The sequence below is a fragment of the Bos indicus genome, chromosome 17, assembly GCF_029378745.1.
Source record: "Bos indicus isolate NIAB-ARS_2022 breed Sahiwal x Tharparkar chromosome 17, NIAB-ARS_B.indTharparkar_mat_pri_1.0, whole genome shotgun sequence".
NCBI classification, from domain to species: domain Eukaryota; kingdom Metazoa; phylum Chordata; class Mammalia; order Artiodactyla; family Bovidae; genus Bos; species Bos indicus.
Genome location: NC_091776.1, coordinates 9,941,327 through 9,967,040, shown reverse-complemented (window position 1 = coordinate 9,967,040; position 25,714 = coordinate 9,941,327). Strand labels below are relative to the sequence as shown.

General features: G+C 44.7%; 1 protein-coding gene across 6 annotated transcripts in view; it reads right to left on the bottom strand.

Moving 5' to 3' along the window:
• NR3C2 (nuclear receptor subfamily 3 group C member 2) overlaps positions 1-25,714 on the bottom strand; it is a 439,369-nt gene that overhangs the window by 21,515 nt on the left and 392,140 nt on the right. For all 6 annotated transcript variants that reach the window (XM_070770130.1, XM_019977557.2, XM_070770129.1 and 3 more), the window contains one exon: positions 20,447-20,604. In XM_070770130.1, the coding sequence (XP_070626231.1) occupies positions 20,447-20,604 (158 nt within the window). The remainder of the gene's footprint in view (positions 1-20,446; positions 20,605-25,714) is intronic.

The window sequence follows — 25,714 nt, the reverse complement described above, 5'->3', positions numbered from 1 at the left end:
ATTTCCCAGATCCCTCTTGGAAATACACGCTCCATGGAGCAGTGTAAAAATCTAAACCAATTCATATTTATAAGTTACCAACTTTAATATCTGGTTACATCAAGATGAAGCAGTTAAATCCTTATTTCAGTCTCTGAAAGCAAAGGATCACTGAGTAACAAGAGGCAGACACCACTGGCTAAGGACCAAAGGCCTCTTCTAATCCAAATAGGGACTTGCCAGTAGACACCAAGGTGGCTGAATTTATCCCTTTTATTCTATGAGGCCACTGAATGAATCGGTAATTATGGCCTCCAGGGTAAACCTGACCTAATAATGGTGTCTGTAAGAATTTTTCATTTGTTTTTTATACTTTTAAATAGTTGAAAAAAAAAACCTAAAGAATATTTGTGACATGTGAAATTCATATGAGAAAGTTTACTGGAACCCAGCCATGCTCCTTCATTTAGATCAAGATGGCAAAGGCCATGGGACCCACAAAGCCTGTGGCATTTATTACCTGGTCCTTTATGGAAAAAAGTCTGCCGGCTCTAGACTGGAAGGAGCACCAGGGATTCAGTAATGGCTCTGGGAGAACAGGCTTTGGTTGTTAGTCAAATAAATCCAGTATAAAATGTTTCCTGATTTCAGAAACATTAAATGTGGGGGGAAAAGTCTGTGAATCAAGTGATATGGTTCTGGCTGGATCTGGTGTTCCAAGTATTATACAGATTCTCTAAGCCTTTAAGAAATGCTTTAGGAAGAATCCTTGTCCATAAAGGGGATAAACTAGGGAACTGAAGACATGGCCCAGCTTAAAGGATCCAGAATTTTTCATACAAGTGGAGAGCTCTCATCACTCATGTCATGTGGGTAACACACATTTACAGTTGATTCTAATTGTTCTCAGTAGTTATATCCTATAAAGTCACTGCCAGGAGTGAATCAGTGACTACAGACCCTTTGCTCCCAGGGATATAGAGGATCAGGTTCCCATGAGCTACTGGTCACAACATTAAACTATCAATACATAATCTTGTTTTATTAAGTCTCTGTGTGTGCATTCAGTTGTATCTGACCCTTTGAGACCCCCATGGACTGTAGCCCAGCAAGCTCCTCTGTCCATGGGATTTCCCAGGCAAGAATACTGAAGTGGGTTGCCGTTTCCTTCTCCAGGGGATCTTCCCGACCCAGGGATCGAACTTTCGTCTCTTGCATCTCCTGCATTAGCAGGTGGATTCTTCACCACTGTGCCATCTGGGAAGCCATATAACTGTTTAAAGACAACTGATTCCATGTATATTGCTGATTCCTTCACATTAAACTCATGGTCAAGAGCATTATTATAACTCACACCTGAACAAAGCTTGGTGAACACACTTATCATCTCCATAAGGCATACTGCAGACTCCTTGTACGGAACTGCACAAGACGGTGCGTGAGCAGTACATCTGGGGGCAACTGTAGACAGCAAGATCACCAACCAAAATGCAAAAAAACAGTGGCATTGAACAGTCCACCCAAAGGACACTCACTCACTGTACCAAGAGTGAGATAAGAAGGCAGCTTATTATTTGGCCTTGTTGGGTGCATGCTCCTTGGGGGTGACCTGAAGTTTCCACTGCTCTGTGCATGTCTGTGAATGACTGTGAAAGTGCCCTGAGAATTACTGATTTGAGGGGTAAAAATACATTTTAATTAGCAGGAAAATTCGTAAATACAGAATCTGCAAGTAAGGATGACCGGCTGTGTGTGTGAAACACTATACACTTTCTAGTCCCACGAACCATGACCTTCATAAATAAAAGTGATCCAGTGGCATCCTCCCAGTTTTTAAAATGATCTCAGGTTTTCTGTTTGTTTTACTTTTTGACCACGCCCCTCGGCATGTGGGATCTTCATTCCCTGACCACGGGTTGAACCTGCACTCCCTGTGTTAGAAGGTAAAGTCTTAACCACTGGACCACCAGTGAAAGTCACTCAATTATGTCCGACTCTTTGCGACCCCATGAATACTGGAGTGGGCAGTCATTCCCTTCTCCAGGGGATCTTCCCAACCCAGGGATCTGTGAGAATCTAAGTGTCTCACACTGCAGGCAGAGGCTCCTAAAACGATCTTAGTTTTAAGGTTCCTTTCCCGTGCACTGGTTTCCCTCACTCCCTTCAGTCCTCATGCCCTGCTTTACTGACGCTTTCTGCCTCTCTGACCCCTGCTTCCTTCATAGGCACTCGTGCACAGTTCACCACAGGCTGCAAAATTCTCTTCACACTCACCATCTCCTCTGATCAACAGGATCGTAAACAGATTCTATTATGCCTGGGACAGGCTGCGCTGTTTGTGGAGCCAGTGCCAGAAAACACGGGGCCCCTTGTTCAAAGTTTGCTAGGAATTTCAAGATGGCAACAGTAGACCATTAAGCCAAGACGGAGGCCCTTTTTTTGTGTGAGGGCCCCGCAGGGAGAGCAAAGCTACCGGGGGCGGGAGGGCTAAGCCAGGTGCAGGGCTGGCTCTGCACTCATGTCCCCTGCGGGGGCTTCTCCTCCCTTCTTTCCTGCCTTCTGGGCCTGCTTCTCTCATGAACCAGCGAAAACCCACTTAATCACTCCTTGCCTTCTTTTCTCTATAAAAAGGGTAAAAAAAATTGAGTAAATATTACTATTATTCTCTTTTCATAGAGAAAGGAGTTAAGATGAGGTAATTAAGTGTAAATAGTAATGTTTACACATCCTTGCCTCATGAAGTTATTAGAAGGATTTATAGACAGGACTGAGGAAAAAAGGCACTAGGTAAATCCCAGGCATTATAGAATTATTTTATATGTAAGAAGAGGGATTTAGGTCGCCTAAGAGGGGGGGATTTATGGACACAGGTGTTAGACAATGACATAGTTTTCCAAAAGCTTCCCTAGGTAGATTTTGGATTAGGACAAGATTCCTCTTTGTCAAATGTGATTTTCTATGAGGACATTTTCCCAGACCCTCAGTGGCTCTTTCTAGCTGAGGTTTTTTTTCCCTGAAAGCTTACCCTATAGCATCATAAATCTCACGGGGTCAGATGGAAATGGAATGCACAATTCCCCTAACCTCTCTAAACAAGGCAAGGTCTGTACTTATCCCCAGCATTCCTACAGGATGTTCTTCTCTTATGGAGTTTCAAAACTAGCTGTGAACAAGGGCGCATGTTCTGTGGGTAGACTTAGGAAATGTATGAAATGAATAATGAAGCCAAAGAAATGGTTATGATAAGAAAAGTGCTTCCCCTCCTCCTTTAAATAAATTGGTATCAGACATAACCTTTAATTCTGCCAGTCAAGGATTAATAAGCAAACTACTGTCTGTTATCATTATAAATGTATAGGAGAAAGATTTCTGACACCAAGACAAAACCCCCATGGAATTGTAGAAAACGTTTGCAAACAACCTGTAACTGAAACTGCTGGGAGAAATATCAATAACCTCAGATATGCAGATGACACCACCCTTACGGCAGAAAGTAAAGAAGAACTAAAGAACCTCTAGTGAAAGTGAAAGATGAGAGCGAAAAAGTTGGCTTAAAACTCAACATTCAGAAAACTAAGATCATGGCACCCAGTCCCATCACTTTATGGCAAATAGATGGAGAAACAATGAAAACAGCAAGACACTTTATTTTCTTGGGCTCCAAAATCACTGCAGATGGTGAGTGCAGCCAAGAAATTAAGACACTTGCTCCTTGGAAGAAAAGCTATGACCAACCTAGACAGCATAATAAAAAGCAGAAACATTACTTTGCCAACAAAGGTCCATCTAGTCAAAGCTATGGTTTTTCCGGTAGTCATGTATGGGTATGAGAGTTGGACGATAAAGAAAGCTGAGCGGCAAAGAATTAATGCTTTTGAACTGTGGTGTTGGAGAAGACTCTTTTTCTTTGGAGAAGAGTCTTGAGAGTCCATTGGACTGCAAGGAGATCCAACCAGTCCATCCTAAAGGAAATCAGTCCTGAATATTCACTGGAAGGACTGTTGCTGAAGCTGAAACTCCAATACTTTGGCCAACTGATGTGAATAACTGACTCATTTGAAAAGACCCTGATGCTGGGAAAGACTGAAGGTGGGAGGAGAAGGGGACACCAGAGGATGAGATGGTTGGATGGCATCACCAACTTGATGGACATGAGTGTGAGTAAGCTCCAGGAGTTGGTGATGGACAGGAAATCCTAGCATGCTGCAGTCCATGGGGTCACAGAGTCGGACACAACTGAGCGACTGAACTGAACTGATGCACAATATATAAAGAATCCTACAACAATAGAAAAGCAACCAGTTTCTAAAAAATGGGTAAAAAAAAGGGCAGTTCACCAAAGAAGACATACAAACGGCCAATAAGCACATGGAAAGATGCTCAATTATCACTAACCATTAGAGAAATGCAAACTAATACTACAATGAGATACTACATGAAAACCTGTTAGAATGGCCACTATCAAAAAAAAAACAACAACAACAAAAAACCCAACAAATAACAAGTGCTGGTGAGGAAGTACAGAAGCTGGAACTCTGTGCCCAGTTAATGGGAAGATAAGAAACTGCATAATAGTGTGGCAATTCCTCAACAAATTAAACACAGAACCATCACATGACCAGCAATTCTATTTCTAGATCTACACCTCCAAAAGAGTGTCAAAGAGATAACTTGCACACCCATGTCTATGGTGGCATTATTCATAATATCCAAGAGGTAAAGCAAGTCAAGTTGTCATTGGTGGATGAGCGGACAAAATATGGTTTATACACAGAGCAGATTATTATCTACCTTAAAATGGGAATTGTGACACACGCTGCAACGTGTATGACAATGGAGGATATAACATTAATACTAAGTGAAATAAACCAGTCTCAAAAAGACAGACTGTATGCGTCCACAGAGATGAGGCGCCTAGTCAGGTGCAGAGAGGAAGTGGAACGGTGGTGGTTCTGGGCTGGGGAGGCGAGACAGGAGTTAACAGGCACGGAGCTTCAGTTCTGCAAGATGAAGAGTTCTGGAAACGGCTGCACGACAGCGTGAACGTGCTTAACATTACTCAGCCCGACAGCCAGGAATGGTCAAAGCAGTCAATTTTATGTGCGCGTATTTTACCATCATTTAAGGTAATTACTGATAAGTATGATCCCGTTGCCATTTACTTTACTGTTTTGGGTTCGAGTTTATACACTGTTTTTGTGTTTCCTGTCTAGAGAATATCCTTTAGTATTTGTTGGAGAGCTGGTTTGGTGGTGCTGAATTCTCTCAGCTTTTGCTTGTCTGAGAAGCTTTTGATTTCTCCTTCATATTTGAATGAGATCCTTGCTGGGTACAATAATCTGGGCTGTAGGTTATTTTCTTTCATCATTTTAAGTATGTCTTGCCATTCCCTCCTGGCTTGAAGAGTTTCTATTGAAAGATCAGCTGTTATCCTAATGGGAATTCCCTTGTGTGTTATTTGTTGTTTTTCCCTTGCTGCTTTTAATATTTGTTCTTTGTGTTTGATCTTTGTTAATTTGATTACTATGTATCTTGGGGTGTTTCGCCTTAGGTTTATCCTGTTTGGGACTCTCTGGGTTTCTTGGACTTGGGTGATTATTTCCTTCCCCATTTTAGGGAAGTTTTCAACTATTATCTCCTCAAGTATTTTCTCATGGTCTTTCTTTTTGTCTTCTTCTTCTGGGACCCCTATGATTCGAATGTTGTAGCGTTTAATATTGTCCTGGAGGTCTCTGAGATTGTCCTCATTTCTTTTAATTCGTCTTTCTTTTATCCTCTCTGATTCATTTATTTCTACCATTCTATCTTCTAATTCACTAATCCTATCTTTAATTTCATTTATTGCATTATTCATTTTATACTGACTCTCTTTTATTTCTTCTAGGTCCTTGTTAAACCTTTCTTGCATCTTCTCAATCTTTGTCTCCAAGCTATTTATCTGTGATTCCATTTTGATTTCAAGATTTTGGATCAAATTCACTATCATTATTCGGAATTCTTTATCAGGTAGATTCCCTATCTCTTCCTCTTTTGTTTGGTTTTGTGGGCTTTTATCCTGTTCCTTTATCTGCTGGGTATTCCTCTGTCTCTTCATCTTGTTTAAATTGCTGAGTTTGGGGTGTCCTTTCTGTATTCTGGCAGTTTGTGGAGTTCTCTTTATTGTGGCATTTCCTCGCTCTGTGTGGGTTTGTACAGGTGGCTTGTCAAGGTTTCTTGGTTAGGGAAGCTTGTGTTGGTGTTCTGGTGAGTGGAGCTGTATTTCTTCTCTCTCCTTTCGAAGACTTGGGTTGCTTTTCTGGGTGCCTGATGTCCTCTGCCAGCTTTCAGAAGTTGTTTTGTGGAATTTACTCAGCGTTTAAATGTTCTTTTGATGAATTTGTGGGGGAGAAAGTGTTCTCCCCGTCCTACTCCTCTGCCATCTTAGCTCCTCCCCTTTTACCATCATTTAAAAAAACAGGAATGACAAGCTCTCATATTGAAGATTTTTTCCTCATTTCTCTAAAGTCAAGTTCAACTGCATCAAAATGTTGCCAGGCGATTGATCGGCAGTTGGTAAGCACTGTCTGAAATAGTCTAAACTTAGCCACTGAAAACATTTAAACATTTCACATCATTAAATTAAAACACTCACATCGTTAAATCATTTCACATTATTTGGAGATAACCCAGATTTTGCATTAAGTTAGCCATAGAAAGCCATGAGCAAACACAAATGACCAAAGGAGATAAAGTTCTGTGACTGCAAGTGGAAATTTACTGTTATTATAATTATGTTGAGATGTGAAAGTGATGGTGAGAAAGGATTCAGGACTAACCTTATGATAAAATCATGACTTGAAGAACAAGACCAGCTCCAAAGCATCATGGATGCCTTAGAGGCCAAATCCTCACATGTGTATCTATAGCTCTTCAGGGCTGAACACTCATCCAACCATCTACCCATCTACCTACCTGTCAGTCTGTCACCATCCATGTGTATAAACAGTACACATACATGTATATGGTACATTATATATATATATATCAGTTCAGTTCAGTCACTCAGTAGTGTCCGCCTCTTTGCGACCCCATGAATCGCAGCACGCCAGGCCTCCCTGTCCATCACCAACTCCCAGAGTTCACTCAGACTCACGTCCATTAAGTCAGTGATGCCATCCAGACATCTCATCCTCTGTCGTCCCCTTCTCCTCCTGCCCCCAATCCCTTTCAGCATCAGAGTCTTTTCCAATGAGTCAACTCTTCGCATGAGGTGGCCAAAGTACTGGGAGTTTCAGCTGTAGCATCATTTCTTCCAAAGAATACCCAGGACTGATCTCCTTCAGAATGGACTGGTTGGATCTCCTTGCAGTCCAAGGGACTCTCAAGAGTCTTCTCCAACACCACAGTTCAAAAGCATCAATTCTTCGGCGCTCAGCTTTCTTCACAGTCCAACTCTCACATCCACACATGACTACTGGAAAAACCATAGCCTTGACTAGACGGACCTTTGTTGGCAAAGTAATGTCTCTGCTTTTGAATATGCTATCTAGGTTGGTCATAACTTTCCTTCCAAGGAGTAAGCGTCTTTTAATTTCATGGCTGCAGTCACCATCTGCAGTGATTTTGGAGCCCAAAAAAATAAAGTCTGACAATGTTTCCCCATCTATTTCCCAAGTGATGGGACCAGATGCCATGATCTTCATTTTCTGAATGTTGAGCTTTAAGCCAAGTTTTTCACTCTCCACTTTCACTTTCATCAAGAGGCTTTTCACTTTCTGCCATAAGGGTGGTGTCATCTGTATATCTGAGGTTATTGATATTTCTCCTGGCAATCTTGATTCCAGCTTGTGCTTCTTCCAGCCCAGCATTTTCATGATGTACTCTGCATATATGTTAAGTAAGCAGGGTGACAATATATAGCCTTGACGAACTCCTTTTCCTATTTGGAACCAGTCTGTTGTTCCATGTCCAGTTCTAACTGTTGCTTCCTGACCTGCATATAGGTTTCTCAAGAGGTAGGTCAGGTGGTCTGGTATTCCCATCTCTTTCAGAATTTTCCACAGTTTACTGTGATTATATACATATATATATATATGTATGTATGTAATACATAATAAAGCTTCACTAATTAAAAATTATTCAGACATGGGTCTAGGTCCATAATCATTTGTTTGGGGGCTTTTTATAAAGTTTGCTAAGCTACTGTGATTTCTTTGTTGTATTTAAACACGTAAACACAACCTTTGCAAGTTCTCTCAACCACATTCAGAAACGTTTATCTTACACCCATGCCATCACATCACAGAAAGACTCAGAGTTCCGTCTTCTTAAAGTGGTTTTTATTAAAGAGCTTTACCGGATGTCACCTTGACCTTTTCCTGAGTTTCCCGGAGTCCCTGTTTACTCTGTGGTTTCTGAGAGGTGAGTTACTGGAAACCTAGTTGAATTAATCAGCTATCCCTCACAATAACCTCCTTGTTGCTATGGCTACTGAACGGTTTTCAGTCTGTTTGCTGACTGGCCCGTCGGCACCTTCTGCCCCCACCCCTGCGTTTGCACAGTGAGGGACACACTCTCTTCCGGCTCCTGTCGGTATCTTTGCCTCCTTATCTCACTTTGGCAGCAGCTCCTGCCCAGACTCTCTGCAGGCGCCCTCCTAGTTTTGGCCCCTTGGTGGGTCTCTTCCTCAGGGTTCGGTTCTGTCCACCACACAGCCACACTGATGCCTGGGCAGCTCCACTGACCCCCGGGCTGCATGGACAGCCATGTGCTGTACCTCCCAAGGCTATATCAGCACTCATCCTCATCTCCACAGAGCCTTGAGCTCACCTGACATCTCTCCTGGGATTCCTCAGGGCACCTCAACTCAGCACGTCCAAAATATGCCCATCGCCTCTCCTCACAAAGCTCCTCCTCCACATCTCCTCACTCAGCGCCGTTGCCGCCCCACAACAACCTATGTCCAAAACCTGGGTCATCTTAGACCCCCGCCCTCCTCTCTCAAGCCCTCTGTCCTATTCACCACCAAGAACCGTCCGTTCCGCTACCTGAAGATGTCCGCGGTCCCCTTGCCCCTGCTCCACCTTAGCGCCTGGTCTCCATCTCTTACCTGGACCACCAGATCAGCAGCCTCACTGGCCCTCTGCTTCTCCTCCAATAGACCCTCTAGATCAGCACTGTCAATACGGCCATGGCAACTGGCCATATGTGGCTGCTGAGCCCGTCAAATGTGGGACATCAATTTTTTAAGTTCTATTTACATGTCAGTAGCCACTTGTTGGAGAAGGCAATGGCACCCCACTCCAGTACTCCTGCCTGGAAAATCCCATGGATGGAGGAGCCTGGAAGGCTGCAGTCCATGGGGTCGCTGAGGGTCGGACGTGACTGAGCGACTTCACTTTCACTTTTCACTTTCATGCATTGGAGAAGGAAATGGCAACCAACTCCAGTGTTCTTTCCTGGAGAATCCCAGGGACAGAGGAGCCTGGTGGGCTGCCGTCTATGGGGTCACACAGAGTCAGACACGACTAAAGTGACTTAGCAGCAGCAGCAGCCACTTGTGGCCAGTGGTTACCAGATTGGAAGGAACAGCTCTCGACTCTACAGATGTGCTCAGAATCCCTCACGAGCTACCTCAAGGTGGTTTACAGACCTTTTCATTGTCCCCATCCTTAATCCTCTCTGCTCCTCTCTGATGCTCTTGGATATAGTGAATTTTCTATTTCTCAAAATCACCATGTGCTGTCTCCCTTGGGATAGGAACTCCTGTGGCTTGGGTTAACTTCCCTCTGTCTGTTTGGCCAACACCTTCTTTGTCTTTGGGACTGAGCTTAGCAGTCACTTCCCTCATCTCATGCCCTGGACCATCTCTACCCTGACACTCCCCCTTCAGTACACCTACCCTGACACACGTGGTCCTTACCCGTCGACCTCAAGCACCCAGCATGCCACACTCTAATGCCCAGTTTACTTGTCTCCTCTCTTCCCTATCAGACGACACACTCTGTGGGCAGAGACTGAGTCCCCCTCGGCTGCTCTTATATCCTCAGGATTAACAAGGTCCCTTGCCCAGTGGAGGCTTCCATACACCTGTGCCTACCTGTCAATTCCTTGACCTTGGTCTTGGCAAATGATTTTTTTGGATATGACACCAGAAGCACAAGTGGCAGTAGGAAAGTTCAACAAGTATGACTACCTCAAGCAACAGCCTCCGGGGGCATCCAGAGGGGAGCCTGGAGAAATACGACAGTGATCTCTGAGCACCAGTGCCCTTAACCATGAACGTGGCGAGTAAAGGCGGTACGACGGGCAGGGACTCCCTGTTTGTCCACGGGAACTCGCACCTTCCAGCTGTGCTCCGTGGCCCCAGCTCCCAGCACATGAAACACACCCATCCTGAGGCCACCCCGACCTCTCCACGTCATACCCAAAGTCATCCTTTCCCTGTTTATCCATAATATTGAAAAAAAACCCAGAACATTCTGACCTATTTTATCCCATTCCCCTCATCTTTATGTTTAAATACATGTGATACATTTTTTTCAGTCATGCAAACATAAAATAATTTTCTTAGAGGAAAATAAGCCCTCATTGGCACAATGCACCCAGGGCAAGCAGTCTGAGTCCACCGCACCCTTGAAACGAGAACTCTGTAAAGGCAAACTCAAAACAGGGCTGCAGAAAGAGACGCCACGAACGGTTAGTAAGTGCCCTGTTGGCCTCACCAAGCAGACAGAGGATGAGCTCCGCCTCGTCAATTCCTAGTTAATTTGAAACCGTTACCTATGATGATTTCCTTTCCAGGAGGAGTATGTCTGGGCCCCTCCCTGGTACCCTGGAAGATAAGGCTTTGCTCACTTTGCTGACTCTGGCATAAACAACCCTGCCTTTATTTAGAGTCTTTCTTAGTCATGGTCTCGTTAAAGAAGAAGGCAGTTTAATATGGCTAACAACTGTGTTAAATGGTTGTTTCCCCTGGGAGACAGAATAAGGCTTTAAATCTTGCCTGAGGTCTCTTACACACACACACACGGTGGGGGGCGGCGATGGTGTTGCCCGTACTTTAGCTTATTATTACACATGTAGTATCAAACAGTCTCATTTCCTTGTCACCTGAACAAGGGGCAGAGAAGGAGGTGTCCCCCCAGGATCCAGGGGCAGTATGGCCAGGCTTTACTTCCGAGCAGCATCCTGACCACACCGGGCCAAGGGGCTTCCTTCAGCAATGGTGATCCTCACAGCAATCCTTCCTTGTCTCCAGCACCAACATCTTTCATCTGGTCAGTGAGTCAGGAAGCATCTGTAGCACATTCAGTGTGTTTTAGCAACACCAGCCTCCCCTGGCACAGGGCGGGACGCACAGAGCACTGCAGTAGTCATGAATGGATGTGAGAGCTGGACCGTGACCATAAAGAAGGCTGAGTGCCAAAGAACAGATGCTTTCAAACTGCGGTGCTGGAGAAGACTCTTGAGAGTCCCCTGGACAGCAAGGAGATCCACCCAGTCCATCCTAAAGGAAACCAACTCCGAATACTCATTGCAAGGACTGAAGCTGAAGCTCCAATACTTTGGGTACCTGAAGCAAGGAGTTGACTCATTGGAAAAGACGCTGCTGCTGGGAAAGATTGAAGGTGGGAGGAGAGGGGGACATCAGAGGATGAGATGTCGGATGGCATCACCGACTCAATGGACATGAGTTTGAGCAAACTCTGGGAGATACTGAAGGACCAGGAAGCCTGGTGTGCTGCAGTCCACAGGATCACAGAGAGTCAGACGTGACTTAATGACTGAACAACATCAGGGCACTGGGAACGGAAGCACCTGGAAAGGCTTCTATGCTGACCGAAGTCTATGGGACTCACCACTGGATGACTGCCCCCAATGCAGAATGGCTTTTTCTGCCCATGTCCCTGCTGGGTCTTGCCAACTGTAGACTGTTACCCCCTTGAGGGCCCTGCCATATGCCTGTTTGTCTCTGTATACAGTTAACTAAAACAGCCTGATGGATTTTCTTTTTGGTGGTGCTGAGACATGGTTTGCTGCTGCTAAGTTGCTTCAGTCGTGTCTGACTCTGTGCGACCCCATAGACAGCAGCCCACCAAGGCCCCGCCGTCCCTGGGATTCTCCAGGCAAGAACACTGGAGTGGGTTGCCATTTCCTTCTCCAATGCAGGAAAGTCAAATGTGAAAGTGAAAGTGAAGTCGCTCAGTTGTGCCTAACTCTTAGTGACCCCATGGACTGCAGCCTACCAGGCTCCTCTGTCTATGGGATTTTCCAGGCAAGAGTACTGGAGTGGGGTGCCATTGCCTTCTCCGAGAGACATGGTTTGGGGAAATGCAAACCCAATCTGGAAAAGTGGAAGCAAAACAATGAACATTTGTTTGGTGCTTGTTACCTTGTGGTTGTGTTATTTCACATGCTTCAAAAATTCCCATATAGTAAGATGGGTATTATTCCCATTTTACAGATGAAGAAACTGAGGACCAAGAAATGTAAGTGGAGTGCCCAAGAGAAATGCTGGTGGAGGAGCAGAGGCCACGCTCTACTGTTGTCCACAGTGGTCATCATTTTGTGGCAGATTCTGATGTGGGCCTCAGAACCTTTCTGGAGGAGACACTGACCGCGAAGATGTGGAACAGAACCAGCAGGAAAGCGGCAGGCAGCCCACATGGTGGATCCAGCCGGCTTAGGGCTGGCATGCTTCAGTGTGCGGGAAGCAGCGGATCTGCATCGCTCTCAAAACCACCTCGAGTGCAGTCACGGTGGAAATCGCCACTATTGCTGCCTGACACGAAAGCACCCGCTCATTAAAGGAGAAACGGGGGTCTCAGAATAATTTAACACACATGGCTGCTTGCAGCGATCTCTTCTGTTGATGATCATGAAACTGAAATTCACACCCTCTCCACATAAAGAAGGGAGTCTCCCGGTGTGCACGTGGGGTGGGTCCTGTATCGCTGTGTCTGCTCCCATCGTGCCCGCCTCCCCCGTGCAGAAGAGCAGCTTAGCTCTGAGAGCCACCTGGGCTGTGCAGCCTTCCTTCTGCCACCACAGAAAGCAATCACAGAGAGAGAAGACCTTCTGGTCCCACCCAGGGACTCGCTGGTGCCCACCCCAGCAATGGGTAGGTTCTTAGCCCGGTTTACTGTTTAATGATCATTAGCAGAGGTGAAAACCTCCCCTCCGCCCTGAAACCAGCTCAGCCTACGGTGAGGCAGACCCTATATGTGGTTTTGGGAACTGCTAAACATATGTGATGTTTTAGTATAACACCAGGTCCACTGCCTTCAGATGCAACCCCGCGCCTCACAAAATGATGCATTCCAGAAGCTGCCAGGGAAGCGCCAAACGCGTCTGAAGAGTCAGAGAGCAATGCAGCTTCCGTTTGTAGGACTCCTCCTGCTCGTTCTCTGAGCTCTGGAGACGCAGCCCAGCCTGGGACGCAACGGCAGCCAGCAGCCTGAGGCCCTCCTGCATCGCGTGGCGGGTATGGGGAGCACCAGCAGAGGGTTCCAGCTGCCACTGGCTCCCTAGGGACCCTGAGAAGTCACTCTCTGGACCTCTGCCTCATCTTCCAAGAAATAAAGATTCTCTGAGACACCCTTACTCCACTTCCAGAAGCCTTCCATGACCCCTGCCCAGCACGACTGGCTCCTAGACCTACCCGACAAGGTTTTCCAGCAACTCAGAATAAACATCCGTGAGCACACAATGCCCAGTGTGCTCATGTCTGCAGAGCTCCCAGCCCCCGCCCTGGATGGTGTTGTTGGTGGTCTTGAGCACGGGGAAAGCTCCCCGAGGCCAGGTTTGTCTCTCTCCCTCCATTGCAATGCCTGCCGCTTTTAGACACTAATGTATTTGTTGAATTAGATGAACCTCTTCCTCTATCAGAGCAAGTGGGAATCCTAAGGACAGGAATGGGAATAATGAGAATAATACCTATCTTACAGGGAGTTTTTAGAAGGGCATGAAATAACACAGGTACTGAGGCATCTGAACAGATCCCCCTGCTTCCCCTTTTGAACAGGATGCTCTCCCTTAAGAGCAAGCGGTACCTAAAGACAGGTATTCTGTCCCCATCTGTACCTCTCGTCCTGGAACACAGGGAGGGGCTTGCAGACACGTGAATGAATGAGCGGCATGTATGCTCTCAAAGATCGCTCTGTCCACAGTTACCTTCTGCCCTGTGGAGTGTTCTAGCTGCCTCATTTTAGACTCTAAGCAGTTTGAGGGGTAGGTTGGTGTCCTATAGTTATTTTGTATCCTCTGTAGTCACAGGTTTGCTAGGCATGAGGCAACGTATTATGTACACGGAAATAAAGTCCATTACAATAGTATGGCCTTGATTCTACTTAACAGAGAAAGGGTAACATTTTGCTTCTGAGAAATACTATTAATATCATCCTTTAACCTTTACAAGAAGCTAGAACCCTAGCTGTTCTACACCCTGATCATAGCATAAATAGGCCTTGATCTCCATGAATGAATAGACGCTACCAATAAATTCATGAGAAATGTGCCTTCTTCACTAATAGGAAATTAACTGCCACTCCTAGCAATACCTAGAAAGTGACTGTGTGTACCGAGTTGCTCAGCCATGTCACTCAGCCATGCCTAACTCTTTGCGACCACATGGACTGTAGCCCACCAGGCTCCTCTGTCCATGGGATTTTCCAGGCAAGAATAGTGGAGTGGGGTGCCATTTCCAGTATTCCTCCAGGTGATCATCCAAACCCAGGGATCAAACCCACATCTCCTTTGTCTCCTGCACTGCAGGAGATCTTTCCCTGCTGAGCCATTGGAGAAGAAAGTGACTAGTAATTCTCAATTCTCTCTGGAAGAATAAGGAATCTGTGTGCTTTACATATAACACCCATTTAGAATGCAAAAACACACCCATCCCTAGAAGCCTGGCCACAACTGCTTTCTTTGAACCTTTTTTGGGAGGGAGACTGATGTTCGGAGGGTTTGGGATTCATTCAAGTTGCTGACCCGTTCAAATACTTGACTGCCAACCTGATCTTTCAGACGCTGTTCCTTCACTCACCCTGGCCCTGTTCTGCCAACACACGTGTGCACCATGTGGGAGAAAACCGTATGTCCTGAGAAGTGTGTACACATGTCCCCAGATACGTGCGTCCCGAGGCTGGGCATACTAGGCATGCTACTTAAACAGAACTTGGATTTACAGGCACAAGGTTCTTGTCTGTGTGACTCTCAGGAACACATGCTCTTTTTCCACAAAGTGACCAGAACGAGGCTCTGCGTACAGAGCCAGTCCTCCTGTAGCTCTTTGTTCCCTGGAAGAAAATTCCACAAATGTTGACTCACTAATTTACTCTAATGAAAAAGCTGTAGGCAGTCTCAAGTCTGAGTAAGCGTGAATGTTAGAAAGGTCCCTCCAGACTTACAATGCGTTTTTCAATGTTCTGTCTGGGATGGGAATATATTAATAAATAGAGCGTTGAAGATGCTTCTGTTAAGCTACTTCTGAGGGCAAACATCTCTGATTGTTTAAAATGAAAGGTTTTAGGCTTAAAGTGATTCCAGTGGTTCCCCAAAGAATGTTCTCCACCCAGCAAAAGTGGAGTCAGGTGGATTAGATCTACCCTTCCACCAAAAACAACACAAAAATGGTTTTTGAGATACTACATATCAGTCAATGAAGGACAATGACCTCTAGAACAAAACAGAAAAGCTTTGTGATGTTGGCATCGACAAGGAATTCTTAGCTACAAAACCAAAAACATGATTCATGAAAGAAAAAATAATCAACTGAACTTTCTTAGAACTGAAAATCCCTGCTCTTCAAAAGACATTGATAAGAGAATGATAAGATAAGCCACAGAGAGAAAATACTTGCAAGTTATATGTCTTATAAAGGAATTATATCCAGAATATACAAAGAACTCTCAAAACTCAACAATCCAATTACAAGCAAACATCCTAGTTTTTAAAAATGAGAAATAGTTGGACAGATATTTCAGCAAAGAGGACACAGAGATGGTAAAGAAGCATAAGAAAGGACCATTAATGATGAGGGAAATGCAAATTAAAACCATAGGGAGACTTTGGGGCTTCCTTGGTGGCTCAGACAATACAGAATCTGCTGCAATGCAGGAGACTCAGGGTTTGATCTCTCTGGTCAGAAGATCCCCTGGAGAAGGAAATGTCTATCCACTCCAGTATTCTTGCCTGGGAAATTCCATGGATAGAGGAGCCTGGCGGGCTATAGTCCATGGGGTCGCAGAGAGGTGGACATGACTCAGTGACTAACCAACCACTATTGTTATCTTCTCAACAACTCTATCCTGAAATAGAAAATGGTAACCCACTGCAGTATTCTTGCCCGGAAAATTCCATGGACAGAGAAGCCTGGAGGGCTACAGTCACAAAGACGGGTCCTAAAGAGTCAGACACACGACTGAGCGACTAACACTTACTTTCCAGGGAGACATCACCACACAGCTATTAGAATGGCTAAAACTAAAAAGACTAATGATACTGCATGTCAGCAAGGATATGGGGCAACCTGTATTCACACACACTTCTTGAGGGATTGTACAACTATGCAGCCACTTTGGAAAATAGTTATACACCTACCATATGACACAGGTCTTCCATGGCCGCCAGTTATTCACTCAAGAAAAAGAAAGTGGTGTCCATATATAGACATATACATAATGCACAACTTCGTGTGTGTAGTTAGTCGCTCAGTCGTGTCTGACTCTTTGAAACCCCATGGACTGAAGCCCGCCAGGCTCCTTTGTCCATGGGGATTCTCCAGGCAAGAATACTGGAGTGGGTTGCCATGCCCTCCTCCAAGGGGATCTTCCTAACCCAGGGATCGAACCCAGGTCTCCTGCATTGCAGGAGGATTCTTTACTGTCTGAGCCACCAGGGAAGCTCGAGAATACTGGAATGGGTAGCCTATCCCTTCTTCAGGGGATCTTCCCAACCCAGGAATCGAACTGGAGTCACCTGCATTGCAGGCAGATTCTTTACCAGCTGAGCTACCAAGGAAGCCCAACTTACTCTGAAACTGTCCCTAATCTGGAAACAATCCAAATGTCCATCAATGGGTGACGGGACCCCCAAACTGTAGAATATCTTCACAATGGGAGGTCGGTCAGCAATAAGTAGGAATGAAGTATTGCTATATGGCAACAGCATGGATGAGTCCCCAAATCTTATGTCAAGCGAAGGAAGCCAGATACAGCAGACTACATACTATAATACTGTATGATTCCATGGGTATGAAACACTAACATGTATCAACCAATCTACACTGCCAGAAAGCAATCCAGAAAGCAACTGAGGAGGAGGAGGCAGCAGGACAGCTGATGGATGAACAACAAAGTCTACCATACAGCACAGGGAACCATATTCAGTAGTCTGCAATAAAAGATAATGGAAAAGAATATATATATATATGTATAACTGAGGCACTCTGCTGTACAGCAGAAATCAACAACAGTGTAAATCAAGTATACTTCTGATTTTTTAAAAGGGCGCAAGAAAACTTCTGGAGTGATAGGGATGTCTGCTCTCTTGATTTCAATCATTGTTTCATGGGTGTATACATGTCTCAAACACCCCAAACGGTACGCTTTAAGTATGTTCAGCTTATTTTGTATCGATTTCACTGTAATAAAAAAATACTGAAAACATATTCATAGGAAGGACTGATGCCAAAGTTCCATTACTTTGGTCACCTGATATGAAGAGCCGATTCATTGGAAAAGATCTTGATGCTGGGAAGGCAAAAGGGAAAGGGAGGAGCAGAGGATAGATGGTCAGATAGCATCACCGACTCAAAGGTCATGAATCTGAGCAAACTCTGGGAGGCAGTGAAGGCCAGAGGAGCCTAGCATGCTGCAGCCCATGGGGCAGCAAAGAGTCACACATGACTTAGTGACTGAACAAGACACTGATTTGCTTTGGGGGGATCTGGCAGAAAATCATCATTTATGACTTAGACACTTGGCTATTGCTTACTGAGTAGCCACTGGCAAGCAGCTCAATGAGCTGGTGCTAAAAACAAGCCAGCGGAGGACAGTTTGACACCCTGACTACTGGTGTGGCCTCTGGGGGTTTTCACCATCCCACTGTGCACTGAGATTCCCAAAGGCATTGAGATTCCTTAAGGCTGTAGATAAACAAGTTTTAACTTCTGTTGTTGAGTCTCATTATATGCAAAGTACTTCAAAGTGTATCTTTTTCATGAGATTACCTGATGCCAATTACACACTCATTTTACAACTGCACTTGTGCCTGCCAATCATTTGCATGAATAACATGTTTCATCAAGAAAGAATCACACCTTCTGCTCCCTGGCCCCTGCTCCCAGCCCAGGTCTGTTAGGAGAAATGCTGACTGAAACGGCCCACTCTGGCAAGCCACCATGCTAACTATGTGGATGAGTTATTTTACAACAGGAGGGCCTGTTAAGGAACACGGAACTAACAAGCCACCACCAACTGGAAGCGTTTGGGAAAGGTCAAAAGGAGATGCCTCACGTCCTAACAACCTTCCAGAATCCTCCTCGCTGGAATCCATCTTGGCTGAATGAGGTGCACGCCACCAAGAAGGACCCTGAGTCAGAATAAAGAATAACTGGCCAGAGACAACCTGGGAACTAACCCCATTACTATAAAACCCAAGACTTCAAGCAACGTGGCAGAACAGTCCTCCTGGGTTCCCTTACCCTCCTGCTCTCCACCCAGGCACCCCTTCCCAATAAAGTCTCTGGCTTTGTCAGCATGTGTGTGTCTTTGGATAATTCATTTCTGAGTGTCAGACAAGAGCCCCCTCTCGATCCAGGAAGGAAGGAAGGGTTAGTCGCTCAGTCGTGTCTGACTCTTTGCGACCCCATGGGCTGTAGCCCATGAGGCTCCTCTGTCCATGAGATTTTCTAGGCAAGAATACTGGAGTGGGTTGCCATTTCCTTCTCCAGGGGATCTTCCCAACCCAGGGATGGAACCCAGGTCTCCTGCATTGCAGGCAGATTCTTTATCGACTGAGGTACAAGGGAAGCCCCTCGATCCTGGAAGGAGTCCCCCTTTCTGCAACAGCTCCACTAAGAAAGGCTTTCAACAAAACCAACAGGAGAGTGTTAACAGTGCTCCTGATTCTTGGGTGGATGACCCTGCCTCATGCTCTACTTTCCTTTGCTTCCTTTTGTGAGAGTTGTGAAGAGCACTGTTGGCTGTGTTCCCCAAAGTCTTGTAGCCCATCATTTATTATCTCTGAGATTTTCCAGTAAGTCGTGCTTTGAGGCCACTGATAACTAGTCCAACTATCTATCACTGAATTCACCTTGTGGGAATTTGATTCTTATCACGTGAAATGTTCAGAGAAAGTAAAGGCCAGTGTGATATGCACTGGGTCTTCAGTGTAAAACCCTGGAAAGCGACATTCTTTTATCAACCAACCCCAAAAGACATACCATTCCAGTGGCATAGACAAGTCTCTAAAGGATGAACCATTATTTCAGTAGCAACACAATTATAATATTGGTCATCAAGCCTGTCAACATTGTCCTCAGCAACAAGGAAACAGTTGAAAAAGGTTTCTTATCCAAATCACATGGGCTGAACTTGGGCAATCAATGTACCAAAAGAAAGCAAATATAAAAATGTTAAATTAGCATGACCGTGTACAACTTTTTTCGAACCAGAACTGAAGAAACTGCTTGCAAAATGAAATGAGAAGCACATTTTAAGTGGCATGACAAACCAAGTTATCCGAATCAGTATTTTGTAGAAAGTGCTAACGCCTTGACTACATCTGTAACTCAGTAAATTAGAAACAAGCTCAAGAGTTTACTTTGCATATTTACACAAGACAAGAAAGGTGACTCCTATGAAGAACAGTGAATATAAGATTCCGAATCTGGCAAAAAATGCGATGATCCCAGCTGGCCCTGGACCACTAATAATGTTTTTGAAAGACTGGGTTATTAGATGAACAGTTGTAGAAGATGGAAATTATTTATGCAATGCTAAAGCAAACATTCCCATTAACCAAACATTTCCTAAGTTGCCAGCAGAAATGAGAAACCTGACCTGACACCTGCAGCAAATCTGAGGCCCTTCCTTCTCTGGCCCCGAGCTCAGGGTTTTGCCACGATGGCGCACATTTCTCTTACACTCTGCTCAGGAGGGGAAAGAGCCACACCTTTCACTTTAAATGAAGTTTGTTTCAAAGGTATTCTGAAAAAAATAATTTTCTTCCTAATCAGGTGTTTTTTTTTTTTAATGAAAAATGTTGGGATCCTAGTCCCCTGACCAGGAATGGAACTGTATTGGAAGTATAGAGTCTTAATCACTGGATTGAAGGGGAAGTCCCCTGATCAGTTTTTAACCTCTCGTTGCCTCCTGTGGATAATATACCCCTGTTCTCCCCAAAGCCTCAAGAACTTTCTCAGCTCTCCGGTTTCTCTGGGCCCACAGTGTGTGGGTGACAGACACCAACAGGCTCTACTTACGTCATGCATGGAGTCCAGAAGCTTGGTTAGTTGGTAGAACCTCTGCCAGCTCTGCCCAGAGTTGCTGGGACACTTCGTTACCATCTTTCTCAGCTCCTTGATGTAATTTGTCCTCATTTCTTCAAACGCAGCCTGGCTTTTGAGGCCATCCTTTGGAACTGTGGTGAAGGAATACAGACATGTAAGTTCTCAAAATGGAAATCAGCTTTAGCACCTTCGTGGTTAGATGGCGTAGGCTATTTTGAGGTCATGAGGCTCACACTTTGAGACTGACACTGCATCTTGCTTACTGCATTGATCAATATGTGTGTGTGTGTTCAGTTGTGTCTGACTCTGCGTGACCCCACAGACTGCAGCCTGCCAGGCTCCTCTTCCTTTGTCCATGGGATTTTTCCAGCCAGAATACTGGAATGGGCTGCCAATTCCTTCTCTGGGGGATCTTCCTGACCCAGGGATCGAACCTGCATTTCCTGCATCTCCTGTATTGCAGGAGAGTTCTTTACCACTGAGCCACTGGGGAATCCCTTATGAGTAAATATGGTAGCTGCTGCTGCTGCATCGCTTCAGTTGTGTCTGACTCTGTGCAACCCCAGAGACAGCAGCCCACCAGGCTCCCCTGTCCCTGGGATTCTCCAGGCAAGAACACTGGAGTGGGTTGCCATTTCCTTCTCCAATGCAGGAAAGTGAAAAGTGAAAGTGAAGTTGCTCAGTTGTGTCCGACTCCTAGCGAACCCATGGACTGCAGCCTACCAGGCTCCTCCGTCCATGGGATTTGCCAGGCAAGAGTACTGGAGTGGGGTGCCACTGCCTTCTCTGAATATGGCAGCTATATAATGGTTAACCTCTGTATACACACATATACAAGAGAGTAACTGGCTTAGCAGGTGTATGTTAGAATGCACTTTGCTTATATTAACTTGCTTCATCTTGACATCAATCTTATGACCTCTTATGACATAATCATTATATTATCCTCATTTCACAGATGTGGAGACTGAAGATTGGACATTTAATCACTAGCCCAAGGACACAATAAATACATGGCAGAGAAAGAGCAGAAACCTAGGTCTGCTTCCAATGCCTGTCTCTTAACCTCAATGCTACACTATCCTGTGGCCTGTCATCAAAGTTTTTATGAACCCTAACTTGCCAATACGTCTGAGGTAGGAAAATATACTTTGATTTTTAGGACAACTGGAAGAAACACAGACAATCTAAGCTGGGGCTGAAATTAGAAATTCAAGTTCAAATGTCAAAGACACTTGGGGAAACCAGCTGTCTATCAGGGGGAGGACATGCTGCAAAGAAGCACTTCCTATTCTCTTTGCTCTAAGATCACATGACCACTGAGGCACTGTCACGTGACCACCCAGACAGCCTGCCGGCAGGTCTGTGCCCGGATTTGTGTGTGTGACGGGTAAAAGGACAGTGCTGTACATACAAAACAAGATCACAACCTTCCGAAGGGAAGAAGTCACATTCACCTTTATCTTCAATAAGAGAAAATTAAGAAGTATGTTTTCTTCTTTCCTTGTATAGAGCGTGCCTGTGTGTGTGCATGTGCACACAGTCATGTCAGACTTTTGAGACCCCATGGAGTGTAGCCCGCCAGGCTCCTCCATGCATGGAATTCTCAGGCAAGAATACTGGAGTGGGGTGCCACTTCCTTCTCCAGGGGATCTTCCCAACCCAGGGACTGAACCTGGGTCTCCTGCATTGCAGGCAGATTCTTTACCATCTGAGCCACCAGGGAAGGCCTATAGAGTTGCTAGTTTTTTCTAATTAAATGAAAAACATCTCACTGAAAATAATACTTTGAAATTCAGCACCTGTAAGCATAATAAGTGCTTCTGGGACCTCAAAGGAGGTGATCTTTCCCAGGACACACGTGAACACAGTTTATGGACACAGGGAGCAACCTGTGCCTGCATTCTGCGAGGAGATGGAGGGCAGAGCGTAAACTACAGATGCTCCCTTTGAAAATCCACTTACACGCTTGCTTTTGTTCACTACAGCCAATACGTACTGATGCTTTAACTCTGAAAAATAAAGTCACTGAGAACTTTCATTTTTGGAAGATGAAGATGAGAAAAATTCATCTTGTGGTATTAATAGTCTTGAGTATGAAATTGCTCTTACTTTCATTTCTCAATTGCACATGCTATTTGCTCATTTATCAGATCAGATCAGTCGCTCAGTCGTGTCCGAACTTTGTGACCCCATGAATCGCAGCACGCCAGGCCTCCCTGTCCATCACCAACTCCCGGAGTTCACTGAGACTCACGTCCATCGAGTCGGTGATGCCATCCAGCCATCTCATCCTCTGTCGTCCCCTTCTCCTCCTGCCCCCAATCCCTCCCAGCATCAGAGTCTTCCAATGAGTCAACTCTTCGCATGAGGTGGCCAAAATACTGGAGTTTCAGCTTTAGCATCATTCCTTCCGAAGAAATCCCAGGACTGATCTCCTTCAGAATGGACTGGTTGGATCTCCTTGCAGTCCAAGGGACTCTCAAAAGTCTTCTCCAACACCACACTTCAAAAGCATCAATTCTTCGGCCCTCAGCCTTCTTCACAGTCCAACTCTCACATCCATACATGACCACAGGAAAAACCATAGCCTTGACTAGACAGACCTTTGTTGGCAAAGTAATGTCTCTGCTTTTGAATATGCTATCTAGGTTGGTCATAACTTTCCTTGTAAGGAGTAAGCGTCTTTTAATTTCATGGCTGCAGTCACCATCTGCAGTGATTTTGGAGCCCAGAAAAATAAAGTCTGACACTGTTTCCACTGTTTCCCTATCTATTTCCCATGAAGTGATGGGACCAGATGCCATGATCTTCATTTTCTGAATGTTGAGCTTTAAGCCAACTTTTTCACTCTCCACTTTCACTTTCATCAAGAGGCTTTTTAGTTCCTCTTCACTTTCTGCCATAAGGGTGGTGTCATCTGCATATCTGAGGTTATTGATATTTCTCCCGGCAATCTGGATTCCAGCTTGTGTTTCTTCCAGTCCAGCATTTCTCATGATGTACTCTGCATATAAGTTAAATAAACAGGGTGACAATATACAGCCTTGACGTACTCCTTTTCCTGTTTGGAACCAGTCTGTTTTTCCATGTCCAGTTCTAACTGTTGCTTCCTGACCTGCATACAAATTTCTCAAGAGGCAGATCAGGTGGTCTGGTATTCCCATCTCTTTCAGAGAATTTTCCACAGTTTATTGTGATCCACACAGTCAAAGGCTTTGGCATAGTCAATAAAGCAGAAATAGATGTTTTTCTGGAACTCTCTTTTTACATGATCCAGTGGATGTTGGCAATTTGATCTCTGGTTCCTCTGCCTTTTCTAAAACCAGCTTGAACATCAGGAAGTTCATGGTTCACGTATTGCTGAAGCCTGGCCTGAAGAATTTTGAGCATTACTTTACTAGCGTGTGAGATGAGTGCAACTGTGTGGTAGTTTGAGCATTCTTTGGCACTGCCTTTCTTTGGGATTGGAATGAAAACTGACCTTTTCCAGTCCTGTGGCCACTGCTGAGTTTTCCAAATTTGCTGGCATATTGAGTGCAGCACTTTCACAGCATCATCTTTCAGGATTTGAAATAGCTCAACTGGAATTCTATCACCTCCACTAGCTTTGTTCGTAGTGATGCTTTCTAAGGCCCACTTGACTTCACATTCCAGGATGTCTGGTTCTACGTCAGTGAGCACACCACCATGATTATCTGGGTCATGAAGATCTTTTCTGTACAGTTTTCCTGTGTATTCTTTCCATCTCTTCTTAATATCTTCTACTTCTGTTAGGTCCATAGCATTTCTGTCCTTTATCGAGCCCATCTTTGCATGAAATGTTCCTTTGGTATCTCTGATTTTCTTGAAGAGATGTCTAGTCTTTCCCATTCTGTTGTTTTCCTCTATTTCTTCGCATTGATCGCTGAAGAAGGCTTTCTTATCTCTTCTTGCTATTCTTTGGAACTCTGCATTCAGATGCTTATACCTTTCCTTTTCTCCTTTACTTTTCGCTTCTCTTCTTTTCACAGCTATTTGTAAGGCCTCCCCAGACAGCCATTTTGCTTTTTTGTATTTCTTTTCCATGGGGATGGTCTTGATCCCTGTCTCCTGTACAATGTCACGAACCTCATTCCATAGTTCATCAGGCACTCTATCAGATCTAGTCTGTTAAATCTATTTTTCACTTGCACTGTATAAGCATAAGGGATTTGATTTAGGTCATACCTGAATGGTCTAGTGGTTTTCCCTACTTTCTTCAATTTCAGTCTGAATTTGGCAATAAGGAGTTCATGGTCTGAGCCACAGTCAGCTCCTGGTCTTGTTTTTGCTGACTGTATAGAGCTTCTCCATCTTTGGCTGCAAAGAGTATAATCAATCTGATTTCGGTGTTGACCATCTGGTGATGTCCATGTGTAGAGTCTTCTCTTATGTTGCTGGAAGAGAGTGTTTGTTATGACCAGTGCATTTTCTTCACAAAACTCTATTAGTCTTTGCCCTGCTTCATTCCGTATTCCAAGGCCAAATTTGCCTGTTACTCCAGGTGTTTCTTGACTTCCTACTTTTGCATTCCACTCCCCTAGAATGAAAAGGACATCTTTTTTGGGTGTTAGTTCTAAAAGGTCTTGTAGGTCTTCATAGAACCGTTCAACTTCAGCTTCTTCAGCATTACTGGTTGGGGCATAGACTTGGATTACTGTGATATTGAATGGTTTGCCTTGGAAACGAACAGAGATCATTCTGTCGTTTTTGAGACTGCATACAAGTACTGCATTTTGGACTCTTTTGTTGACCATGATGGCTACTGCATTTCTTCTGAGGGATTCCTGCCCGCAATAGTAGATATAATGGTCATCTGAGTTAAATTCACCCATTCCAGTCCATTTCAGTTTGCTGATTCCTAGAATGTTGACATTCACTCTTACCATCTCTTGTTTGACCACTTCCAATTTGCCTTGCTCATTTATAACTGGTATCAGTAAAAATTCACTTGGGTCATCAGCTCTTTAGAACAGCTAAGTATGTTTTTGAGTGCTACATGTAACCCCGGGAATCAAGAATACCACTGCTCCCAAATAAACCCTGTTGTCCTATATAAAGATATGGATTATCTTGCAAATTAACTTCACACATGATGTTAATGACCTCCTTGAGTTTTAATTGTTGAGGCTTTTGGTTTGTGGTTTATCTTAACTCTATTTTTGTGGGGAAAAAATAAATCCCTGTAGGCATTGCACACATTCCTGAGGCTGCCACAAT